This window comes from Elephantulus edwardii, unplaced genomic scaffold, assembly GCF_000299155.1.
Source record: "Elephantulus edwardii isolate Elephantulus edwardi_28Jun2011 unplaced genomic scaffold, EleEdw1.0 scaffold00095, whole genome shotgun sequence".
Lineage (NCBI taxonomy): Eukaryota > Metazoa > Chordata > Mammalia > Macroscelidea > Macroscelididae > Elephantulus > Elephantulus edwardii.
The window spans coordinates 9,531,314-9,543,627 of record NW_006399845.1 but is presented as its reverse complement, the minus strand read 5'-3'; the positions used below and the strand labels follow the sequence as shown (position 1 = coordinate 9,543,627).

General features: G+C 44.2%; 3 protein-coding genes across 4 annotated transcripts in view; all 3 read left to right on the top strand.

Moving 5' to 3' along the window:
* The window catches only part of PCDHB8 (protocadherin beta 8), a 2,451-nt gene extending 2,019 nt beyond the window's left edge, over window positions 1-432 (top strand). The window contains exon 2 of the mRNA XM_006891216.1: window positions 1-432. Within this exon, the coding sequence (XP_006891278.1) occupies window positions 1-432 (432 nt within the window).
* A 2,530-nt stretch (window positions 433-2,962) lies between these two features.
* On the top strand, window positions 2,963-6,998 carry PCDHB16 (protocadherin beta 16). 2 transcript variants are annotated; one of them, XM_006891140.1, is made up of 2 exons: window positions 2,963-2,989; window positions 4,632-6,998. In XM_006891140.1, exons 1-2 carry the CDS (start codon window positions 2,963-2,965, stop codon window positions 6,996-6,998), a joined length of 2,394 nt encoding a protein of 797 aa, XP_006891202.1. The 2 variants fall into 2 exon arrangements, with proteins under 2 accessions (XP_006891202.1, XP_006891201.1); XM_006891139.1 differs by lacking the exon at window positions 2,963-2,989 and having other exon boundaries at window positions 4,605-6,998.
* Window positions 6,999-9,687: 2,689 nt separating this feature from the next.
* On the top strand, window positions 9,688-12,069 carry PCDHB10 (protocadherin beta 10). Its single transcript, XM_006891215.1, has one exon. The coding sequence runs from the start codon at window positions 9,688-9,690 to the stop codon at window positions 12,067-12,069; it is 2,382 nt and encodes a 793-aa protein (XP_006891277.1).
* The last annotated feature ends 245 nt before the right edge of the window (window positions 12,070-12,314 follow it).

Here is a 12,314-nt window from a genome sequence, read left to right as displayed (position 1 = left end):
GTCACGCTGCACGTGCTCCTGGTGGATGGCTTCTCTCAGCCCTACCTGCCTCTGCCTGAGGTGGCCCCTGAGGAGCCCCACGCTGACTCCCTCACTGTCTACTTGGTCATCGCGCTGGCCTCGGTCTCCTCGCTCTTCCTCTTCTCTGTGCTCCTGTTCGTCACCCTGCGGCTGTGTAGGAGGAGTGGAGCAACATCCATGCATCACTTCTCAGTGCCTGAGGGACATTTCCCAGGCCCCCTGATGGAAGTCACCGGGACAGGGACTCTGTCTGAGAACTACCAATATGAGATTTGTCTGGCTGGAGGCTCTGAGACTGGCGAATTCAAGTTCCTGAAGCCAATTTTACCCAATATCCAGAGCCATTCCACTGAATCAGAAATAGGAGAAAATACCAATTTTAGGAATGATTTTGGTTTCAGTATTCAGTGACAACAACAATTCTATATTTCCGTATTCTATTTTTCCCCTATGTCATGGTAAATGCATAATAATAGATTTGCGTGGTGTTTTTGTTTTCTTTTGTTTTCATTTTGTCTATTACAGATTTGAGGAGCTCTTTTAGCCAACTGGTAAGAAACTGCACTGCAGTCAAAGGTTCAAATTCACCAGCTGCTCTGCAGAAAAAGAATGGGCAGTTTCTCCTCCCTGTGTGATTTGCACTCTCTGAAAACCGGGTGGAGCTATAGTTTCATTCAGACTAGATGTCACACAACTGCAGCAACATTATGGATTTTACATAACCGCACCTTTGATTGTAAGATATCTTTTAAAATTGTGTACTAGTATTTCTTCATGTTAATGACATGAAAACATTAATAAAGGGAAGATTAATCTTGCCTTTGGGAACGTGAATGAAGTCAATGTCTGCACAATCTTTTACTCTGGGATAGTTAAGGAATGATTTGCACTCTCTGAAAACCGGGTGGAGCTATAGTTTCATTCAGACTAGATGTCACACAACTGCAGCAACATTATGGATTTTACATAACCGCACCTTTGATTGTAAGATATCTTTTAAAATTGTGTACTAGTATTTCTTCATGTTAATGACATGAAAACATTAATAAAGGGAAGATTAATCTTGCCTTTGGGAACGTGAATGAAGTCAATGTCTGCACAATCTTTTACTCTGGGATAGTTAAGGAATATGTGGGGGAAACATCAAGGGAAACATTAACTTTATAATAAGTTGTAATTTCATAGAAACTTGTTTTATTAGTTGGGTAAATACAGAGTAATAATGCACTAACATTTTCACTGCAGTCTGCCTAATTGGAAAGGAAAGGAAATTGGTGCAGAAAGGCTCTTGTTTCATGGGCATAAACGGCTTGCAATTTGCCTACACTTGACATGTTATGCTCAAATTTATACTACTTGTTTATCCTTTCATTGATATACCCATGTTGGTTTTAGTATAGCTTTAAACGGCTTTACTTTAATTTTCACTGGTTGTGAAAAGTAAAACTATTGTACCTTGTTTATTCCGTGTCATTAAGTAACATAGTAGTAAACTCATGTTTCCCATTTTGCAAAACATTAAGCATACGTTTTTTGCAACAGGAGCTACTATTGACACCCATCCAGTCCTCTTTTTTTCGTAAGTAATGTACTTCGGCTCTTGTTCAGTACGTTAATGTGTTTAGTGAAGAGGTTGAATTTTCCTTGCTTCCTTGACAGCTAGAACTTGGGAAATGATAATATTTATTCCATGACATGTGTGTTATAGGAAATTTTCTACATAAAGGGAGATGACTTCTCTAGGAAGATACCACCCCTCTTTCCCTAACTGTTCCTTGCTGCCTGGAATGTGGCTGTCATGCTGGAGCACAGACTGCCATAAACCTCTGTGATTCAGTGACTGTGGATAGTGAAGTAAGTCAGGTAGAAAAAACTTGAAAGGAGCACGTATCCCTTATAATATGCAAGAGTCACCAGGGTTCCTGGATTGCCTACTTCTGGCCTTCTTTTACCTGAGGCATCCTATCTCAGTTCACTCACCACTATTTTCCTTGACTACCTCCAGTAGAATCTAATCCTAGCTTTTTCCACAGCAAGTTCAAGTAAGTTTGAATCTATCCTTTAAAATACATAGATATTACATGTACAATTGGACTAACCTGATTTTCCTTTTAATTCCGTTAAAAATTGCATCCATATTTTCTTTGTATTATCTTTTTACTCTTCTGCTAAACTTTATAGAGTATTATAACTCCATTTTACATAAGAGGAAAATGATGCATAGAAAAATTCAAGCCACTTGCTCACAATTTGGAAAAAAAGAGGTAGGAGAGTTTAGATCCAATTTAACACTACTCAAATTTAACTTGTAGTTTTTAAACATTAAACCATACTGTCAGGAATTAACTAGTGGCATTGTCTTCCTAAGAGACTGGAATCCATCAACTATTCCTACTGCTCCATCAACTATTCCTACTGCTCCATCAACTATTCCTACTGCTGTAGCATGAATTGAAGTCCCATGTAGAAATAGAACTTGAAGTATTTTATATTTGTTATATACCAATCATCTCACTGCTCTGGGCCAATAAACATAAAATTCTTAAAGAATCACTAGCTTAAGTAAGCTGGTCAGGTACTGCAATTGCTCCTCATCATGAAGGAATAAGCCAGATTATCTTCCTCTATCTTCTTAAAGTACAGCATTCATTATTGCAGAAATGATTCTCTTGAGTAAGCACTTGTTGTTACTGTTATGCGTTGAGTCACCTGCAACCTGTAGTGACCCTATGTACAGCAGCTCAGAAGCCTGCCCTATCCTGAGCCAGTCTTACTTACTCCGACACACCTACACCCATTGCCCCAGTGGCTGTGTCAATCCACCTCATTCAGGGTCTTTCCTGAATTTTTCTGTTTGTCCACCCTTCCAAGCATGATGTCCTTCTCCAAGGACCAATCCCTCCTGGCCACGTCCCCAAAGTATGTGAGATGGAGGTTCAAGATGCTAGTCTCCAAGGAGAAACTTGGAGTAGGGAGTAGAGTCACCTTTTGATTTCACTTTTAAAATTTTTTTGTACTATGTATTCCTTTTCCCCCCAGCCCAGTAATGTATATTTTTTATTTTCTTTGGAATGTTGAAACTTGTTTACCATATGCATAGCTTTCTTTTAAAAATGATATATGCTATACCAATTTTAGCATTCTATTTGTTTGAAAACAGATACTATCTAGTATTAATTCTAAGTGAAATACACTAAGTTCATAAAACTATAGGCAGTGTTTGGGAAGAATTTTATCATGAAATACTGTTGATCCTTTAGATTTAACATGGGTACGGGGAACCTGAGTAGCTCCAATTATTTTGTTAAAATGAGCCATATATCGTTTGACAACTCCTCTTAAGAACAAACATGCCTGGGAGAAAGTGCAGCAGAAGTGTTCCTTGGAGGCAAAGATGGTGAAGCTTCATCCCACATATTTTGGGCATGTTGTTAGGAGAGAACATCATGCCTGGGAAGGTGGGGGATCAGTAGAGGAGAAGAAGACCCTCAATGAGATTAATTGATAATCTGCAGCAATGGACTCAAATGTGGAGAAGAAGACAAGGATGGTGAAGGATAGGACAGAGTTCAGAGCTGTTGTTCTTAGGGTTGCTATGAGTCATGCTCGATTCAATGGCACTTGACAACAATAATAACACTGCCTCTGGTCAAAGGAAGGCAAGTGAAGCTCATTCTACTAGGTCTTAGCCCACATCGATTGAGAGCTTTACCTCTAGACAATGCCTTTAACAGACTTCTAAAAATTATTAACAAAAGGATGATGTGATAAAAATATGAATCTACTACAATTCAATTCAAATTATAGAGAAGCCTGAACAACAGAATTTAAAAACACAGTAGCCCAAAGTTGAGACCTGCTTAGTTGGGAAATAATTTTTCCAGTAATTCCCAAAAAAGTGACTGCTCTTCAGGCTAGATGACGGAAAGAAAAGGAAGAAGTCTACTCTTCAAAAAAGCATGGGTCAAAGAATGACTTCAGAACTGCTGCTGATTACATATTTACCAGATTTACTCATTTGCAATTTTATAGAATGGTGCGTGGGAAAAAATATCTATTGTTGTGGAACTGTGTTTGTTATCTGAGAAACATTTTGCGCCTAATTTTTTGTCAGCTCCACATCAATGCAATGATTCTATTTCATCGCCACCACCTCCACAGCAGTGAACTGTCAATAAAACGAGCTATCGTGTCCTTTAGAAATCCTCTATAAAACACAAAGCTCCAACGTAAAATGAAATTAGAACCCAGTATTTTCTGTGGCACTGTATGAACAGAGTTTATATGGACTTCAGTAGATTTATAGAATTTTGCCTTCAATGTTAAATCAGAAAATCTAAGACGCAGTAAGAACACGTGGTGGCGCTGCAGGTTAAGATGATGGAAACTAGCCTCGCCCGAGCGGCCAAAATACCCGCCCCAGGAGCCAAAGAAACGCTTTCTCTCAACCAGAGTAAAAGCAGATGATGTGATAGCCTCAAAAACCTGTTTAGTGGCATATTCTAGCCTTTCAGACGGCAGGACTGTGCTACCGGGATCCTGGACATACCTGAAGCTCCTTTGAACCATATTTTCAGGAAAGAATGGAGATTGGGAGGCTACACAATCAGAGACAAAGGCAAGTCCTGGTTTTCTTTGTTTTACTCAGATTGTCTAGGGCGGGTACTGAGTTGGGGCCTTATTCGGTGGTTGAAGAAACCGAGAGAGGCTCCTTTGTGGCAAACCTAGGGGTGGACCTGGGGGTGCACCTGACAGAGCTGTCCACCCGAGGGGCTCGGATTATTTCCCAGGGACAAAAGGAGCACTTGCAGCTGAATGTTCAGACTGGGGATTTGCTCATTAATGAGAAACTAGACAGAGAGGAGTTATGTGGCTCCACTGACCCATGTGTAATACATTTCCAAGTGCTCCTGGAAAAGCCCTTAGAGATATTTCAGGCTGAACTGAGAGTAAGCGATGTAAATGACCATTCCCCCGTCTTCACTGAAAGAGAAATGACTCTAAAAATACCGGAAAACAGTCCCCGGGAGCATATGTTCCCTCTGAAGAATGCTCTGGACTTGGACGTTGGAAGCAACAATGTTCAGAACTACAGCCTCAGCCCCAACTCCCATTTCCAGGTTCTCACCAGCAAGCGCAGTGATGGTAGGAAATACCCTGAGCTGGTGTTGGATAAAGAGCTGGACCGGGAGGAGGAGGCTGAATTCAGATTAACCCTCACGGCGCTGGATGGCGGCTCTCCTCCCAGGTCTGGGACCGCCCAGGTCCGCGTTGAAGTAGTGGATATAAATGACAACGCCCCTGAGTTTGAGCAGACTCTCTATAAGGTGCAGGTTCCTGAGGACAGCCCCGTAGGCTCCCTGGTTGCCACGGTCTCTGCCAGCGATTTAGACAGTGGAACCAATGGGAAAATAGCGTACACACTCTTTCAGCCTTCTGCAGATGTTAGCAAAATTTTAGAGGTTGATCCCATCACTGGAGAAATTCGTCTAACAACCCAAGTAGATTATGAAACAATTCTGTCTTATGAAGTTGACATCGAGGCCAAGGATGGAGGGGGTCTTTCCGGGAAATGCACTCTTCTCCTGCAGGTGATGGATGTGAACGATAATGCCCCCAAAGTGATCCTATCCGCACTCACCAGTCCCATCCCAGAGAACTCGCCCCAGCTTGTAGTTGCTGTGTTCAGTGTTTTGGACCCTGACTCCGGGGACAATGGAAAGACAGTTTCTACCATCCAAGATGACCTTCCCTTCCTTCTGAAACCTTCAGTCAAGAACTTTTACACGCTGGTAACAGAGAGAGAACTAGACAGAGAAACAAGAGCCGAGTACAATATCACCATCACTTTCACAGATCTGGGTACTCCTCGCTTGAAAACCGATTTCGGCTTAACCGTGCTGGTCTCCGACGTGAATGACAACGCGCCCACCTTCTCCCAAGCCTCCTACACCCTGTTCATCCGCGAGAACAACAGCCCCGCCCTGCACATGGGCACCATCAGCGCCACAGACAGAGACTCAGGAGCCAACGCCCAGGTCACCTACTCGCTGCTGCCGCCCCACGACCCGCACCTGGCCCTGGCCTCCCTGGTGTCCATCAACGCGGACAATGGCCACCTGTTCGCGGTGAGGTCGCTGGACTACGAGGCCCTGCGAGCCTTCGAGTTCCGCGTGGGCGCCACTGACGCGGGCTTCCCCGCGCTGAGCAGCGAGGCGCTGGTGCGCGTGGTGGTCGTGGACGACAATGACAACGCGCCCTTCGTGCTGTACCCCATGCAGAACGGCTCTGCACCCTGCACCGAGCTGGTGTCCAGGGCGGCCGAGGTGGGCTACCTGGTCACCAAGGTGGTGGCGGTGGACAGCGACTCTGGCCAGAACGCCTGGCTGTCCTACCAGCTGCTCAAGGCCACGGAGCCCGGGCTGTTCAGCGTGTGGGCGCACAATGGCGAGGTGCGCATGGCCAGGGTGCTGAGTGAGCGCGAGGCACCCAAGCACAGGCTCCTGGTGCTGGTCAAGGACAATGGGGAGCCGCCCCTGTCTGTCACCGTCACTCTGCACGTGCTCCTGGTGGATGGCTTCTCTCAGCCCTACCTGCCTCTGCCTGAGGTGGCCCCTGAGGAGCCCCACGCTGACTCCCTCACTGTCTACTTGGTCATCGCGCTGGCCTCGGTCTCCTCTCTCTTCCTCTTCTCTGTGGTCCTGTTCATCACCCTGAGGCTGTGCAGGAGGAGCAGGGCCACTTCAGTAAATCGCTTCTCAGTAATAGAGGGCCAATTTCCGGGCCACTTAGTGGACTTCAGTGGCACCGGGACCCTGTCCCAGAGCTACCAATATGAGGTGTGTCTGACAGGGGGTTCTGAGACCAATGAGTTCAAATTCCTGAAGCCAATTATTTCTGGCTTTCCTCTTCAGAACACTCCTGGTGAAATCGAGGAAAACTCTGCTCTCCACAATAACTTTGGGCTCAACTATTGATAGCAGATCACCTAATAAAGTCGTCTTATTTTAAAAGTAGGGGGGTTTTTAATTGGTAAATTGTATGTATCCATCTACCACAATTAAATAGATATTATTGACTTTTCTCTATTTTATTTATCATCTATTTCCAATCTTAATTTTACGGTTTTACTTTTCATATTTTATCCCAATTAGGTGTTTCTCCCTAGAATGCCAGTCGTTGAAAGGTGTCAAAGTTTATATCCCTTGAACGTATTCTTTCACTTTTTATATGTCTTTGTTGACTTTGTGTTATATTCATGTTGCTACAGTGTGCATGTTCTCATTTTCCTAAAACTTTTAGAATTTGTGGCACTTGAAAATTATATATATATATAATATTTATTTCTTCTTTCCTTTAAGAAGTTGTTGGTATATGTTTGTTTTCCTTGACTTTCATGATAATACTTTTTAAAACCTTTGTCACACTTTAAAGCAAATTTTGATTGTAACTTTAGAGACAGGTCCTTATTTGAAATGTTTCTGTTACAAACATATGATAAATATCTATGCACTCTTGTTTGAAAATAAGAAGAATAACCACCATAAAGCATTATGTGTGTTTAAGGTTTGGTGATAGGGAACAAGGCTTAGACATAGTATAATGACAAAATCATTAATAATTTGTTGCTTTTCATTTTTTTTTTAAAAAAAGCATCTACAGGTGCCTGCCTGTTAATTTTTAAATTACTTACAACCTAGTTCCTTTATGGGTAGGGAAAAAAAAAATCCTATTACAAATCATTAAGTAGAGGTCTATACAGTGTGGCTTTTATAGTCAATTACTAGAGTGTTGTTTTGACTATATTTAGCTTTCCCCACTATATTTCTCAACTTAATTAGTATCTCATGTTTACTTAGGTGGGGCGGGGGTAGTTTTGATGGTGGAGGTAAAAGCCTGCGGGACAATACTCTCTTGTTAAGATTAACAGTCTCTGAATCTTGATGAAGCGTCCCTATGAGCTGGCACCTATTCGATGACAGTGTGGGGGGGTTAATGGGGGGAAATCCATTAGACCTTTGAATAAAATTTGGTTTAAAGCAGATTTACAGTGCTGATTTTACTTTGAAAAGTTTTGGAATAGACTTTAGTATAGTCTATTTTTACCCTCTTTAGTGCAAAGAAAGTTCATCCCAAAAGATGGGTTTACATAGTGTTTGCCACAGTAGGTAATGGAGTATTACAATGTGAGGATGGCACAGAGCCGGCGGTGCTTTGCTCCCTGTACACTGTGAGTTGAAATTTGATGGGCACCAACAACGTATTTCAATTAAGAAGGACTTGGCAAAAAAATTTTACTATTTCTTTCATTCTGAAAGGAAACTTAAGGCTGTTTTGGTGGTTGTTGCAGACCATCGAGTTGGAAACCGACTCATAGCTGACCCTCCAGAGAGTTTTTAGAGAGAGTAAATGGCTAGCGAGGAGATGTCTCATCTTTCTCCTGTGGAGCAGCTGGAGGTTTTGAACTATGTAGCTTTGGATTCACAATCCAGGTCCTTACCACCAGGCCACCAGAATTTCAGGGGAAAAAAATGGTAAAAGAGAAGAAGAAGAAAAATTGCGATGAGTAAAGTCTTCAGATATGAATAAATGAAACAAGTGTTCACGTGGTAGGATTTGAAAGGCATTGGCAATTATTACCTCATTTTGTACTCACAGAGTTTATTTTTGCATGCTCTAAGTGTGGGAGAAGGGTGGGCATTCTCCTCCAATTCAATTCATTGCCTCTGAAAACCAGCTCCAGAGTCAGCCATGAGTCTGTTCTAATTTCAGTAACAACAACGTAAGCATTTAACGAGTTTCTAATGCACCAACAAACATGGTCACCACAAATAGTTTACATATTTAAAAAGGGACAAATTTGCTTGAACCAAGCAGCAGTTCTGTTTACAAGAGCAATTGCTGTTACTTGCAGAAGTTGTTATGAAACTACGGAGGAAAGACAACCTAAATGGTTTGCACTAGATTATGCAGTGGTAAAGGCAACATAATAAGATTACAATGAAGAAGTTAGTTGCATGAGAAAAAGTGTGAACCAAATTTCTTCTGTCACTGCAGAGTTTCTTGTGCCCGGTGTCCCTGGGAAAGAATAAATCACCACAATTCCCTCTTTGGTTCCTAATATTACATTGGTATTGTATCAGAAGTTTAACCACAGCAACATCTAACCGTATAATGCAAATAATTGTTGGTGGAAATACTTTTTGGCAAAAATGGAATTTTTACATTTTCCCGTTAAGCAGTGACGAATTAAAAAAACCGTGAACAGTTCCCTCTATCAACATTCTTTTTAAAAATAAATATAAGAAACAATTAAACATATAGAAGAACCACTGAAAGGAAAATTTTATAAAGACACGTATCAGAATCACATCTTCCCCTAGATGGCTTCCGCCACTTGGTCTTCGATGGCCACGAGGTGGCGCTGCAGGCTCACGAGATGGAAACACCCCAAAGGCCAACCCGAGATGCTAAGGAAGGAAGTCGCTACAAGAAAAGAAGATCCGGACAGATCGATCCGCTTTGAAAAAAGTCCTCATCACCCGAGATTGGGAAAGAGAAAATCCCTGCTACTTCAGGGTATGGGTCTGGAGCTTGCGGCTGCTGGTACTTGATACTGGAGACTGTGGTTGTAACTGAAGTTGTAGGCGTGTCTGCGAGGAAGCCATGGAGACCGGAGGGCTGCGCTTCCCGAGACAAAGGCAAGTCCTGTTTGTCTTTCTATTTTGGGGAGGATCCCTGGCAGAATCTGGGTTTGGACGTTATTCGGTGACAGAGGAAGCCGAGAGAGGATCGTTCGTGGTCAATTTGGCCAAGGATCTGGGGCTAGCAGAGGGGGAACTGGCTGCAAGGGACGCTCGAGTGGTCTCTGATGATAACAGATCACACTTGACCCTGAATTCCCAAACCGGGGATTTGCTCACAAGCGAGAAGCTGGACCGCGAGGAGCTGTGCGGCCCCACGGAGCCCTGCACGCTTTATTTCCAAATTTTAATGGATAACCCCTTTCAAATTTACCGGGCTGAACTGAGGGTCAGGGATATAAATGACCATTCACCGGTGTTTCAGGATAAAGAAATGGTCCTAAAAATTCTAGAAAATACACCCCAAGGAACAACATTTCAACTAGAAAGAGCACAGGATTCAGATGGGGGTCTTAATGGTATCCAAAAGTATGCCATCAACCCCAACTCTTTTTTCCAAATTAAAATTACTAACAGTGATGAAGGCGTCATATACCCAGAGCTGGTGTTGGACAAAGCATTGGATTGGGAGGAACATCACGAGCTCACTTTAACACTCACAGCGCTTGATGGAGGGTCCCCACCCAGATCTGGGACGACTACTGTCCGCATAGTGGTCTTGGACATTAATGACAACTCCCCCCAGTTTGTGGAAGCACTATATGAGACAGAGGTGAGGGAGAACAGCCCCGTGGGGTCCTTCATTGTTAAAGTCTCCGCAGAAGATATAGATTCTGGAGTCAATGCTGAAGTAACCTATTCGTTTTTTGACGCCTCTGAAGAAATTCGAACAACCTTTCAAATCAGCCCTACAACTGGAGAGCTAGCTCTCAGAGCGTTGCTTGATTATGAGCTAATAAAGTCTTACAAAATTAATATACAGGCAGTAGATGGAGGGGGCCTTTCTGCAAGATGCATGGTTTGGGTCCAAGTGTTAGATGTGAATGACAACCCCCCTGAACTCATCGTGTCATCACTTTCCAATTCCATTGCTGAGAACTCCCCTGAGACAGTACTGGCTGTTTTTAAGATCAGAGACAGAGACTCTGGAGAAAATGGAAAGATGGTTTGCCACATTCAAGATGATCTACCATTCCTGCTGAAGCCCTCGGTAGAGAATTTTTTCGTTCTGATGACAGAGGGAGCTCTTGACAGAGAAAGCAGAGCCCAGTACAACATCACCATCACCGTCACAGACTTAGGCACTCCAAGACTGAAAACACACCGCAACATAACCGTGTGGGTTTCTGACGTGAATGACAACGCGCCCACCTTCTCCCAAGCCTCCTATACCCTGTTCATCCGCGAGAACAACAGCCCCGCCCTGCACATGGGCACCATCAGCGCCACAGACAGAGACTCAGGAGCCAACGCCCAGGTCACCTACTCGCTGCTGCCGCCCCACGACCCGCACCTGGCCCTGGCCTCGCTGGTGTCCATCAACGCGGACAATGGCCACCTGTTCGCGGTGAGGTCGCTGGACTACGAGGCCCTGCGAGCCTTCGAGTTCCGCGTGGGCGCCACTGACGCGGGCTTCCCCGCGCTGAGCAGCGAGGCGCTGGTGCGCGTGGTGGTCATAGACGACAATGACAATGCGCCCTTCGTGCTGTACCCCATGCAGAACGGCTCTGCACCCTGCACCGAGCTAGTGCCCAGGGCGGCCGAGGTGGGCTACCTGGTCACCAAGGTGGTGGCGGTGGACAGCGACTCTGGCCAGAACGCCTGGCTGTCCTACCAGCTGCTCAAGGCCACGGAGCCCGGGCTGTTCAGCGTGTGGGCGCACAATGGCGAGGTGCGCATGGCCAGGCTGCTGAGTGAGCGCGAGGCACCCAAGCACAGGCTCCTGGTGCTGGTCAAGGACAATGGGGAGCCGCCCCTGTCTGTCACCATCACGCTGCACGTGCTCCTGGTGGATGGCTTCTCTCAGCCCTACCTGCCTCTGCCTGAGGTGGTCCCTGAGGAGCCCCACGCTGACTCCCTCACTGTCTACTTGGTCATCGCGCTGGCCTCGGTCTCCTCTCTCTTCCTCTTCTCTGTGCTCGTGTTCATTGTCATGCGGTTGTGCACGAGGAGCAGGGCTGCCTCTGTGACTGGGGGCCACTTTCCTGGCCACTTGGTAGAAGTCAGCAGGACTGGGACCCTTTCCCAGAACTACCAGTACGAAGTGTGTCTGACTGGAGGCTCAGAGACCAGCGAATTCAAATTCTTAAATCCCATATTGCCCAATATTCAGTCTCAGGACAGTGAGAGAAATAATGAAGAAAATCCTAGCTTTCGAAATAGTTTTGGGTTTAATATTCATTAAAATAATCTATTCATATTTTCATCGGTATTAGGTGTGTGGTGATAAGAATATTAATTTTGTCTTAAAATTACGTTGAGTACTCTATAAGTTTTACAGTACCATTTCATCATCTCATTAATTCCTAACAGCTAGCTCAAATTTAATTAGTGTCCATCTCCAAATAATGATCGTAAGGTTTTAGTCCATTAAAAAAAATCTGACTATTTAATTATTTTTATGTGTCTTTGTTGAAAACCAACATTGGT

Excerpts from the sequence above, each read along its gene's own strand:
- PCDHB10 (XM_006891215.1), top strand. The coding sequence starts at position 9,688 with ATGGAGACCGGAGGGCTGCGCTTCCCGAGACAAAGGCAAGTCCTGTTT.
- PCDHB16 (XM_006891140.1), top strand. The coding sequence starts at position 2,963 with ATGCTAGTCTCCAAGGAGAAACTTGGA. Across the intron at positions 2,990-4,631 it reads TCTCCAAGGAGAAACTTGGA|AGACAAAGGCAAGTCCTGGT; the intron begins GTAGGGAGTAGA and ends CTACACAATCAG.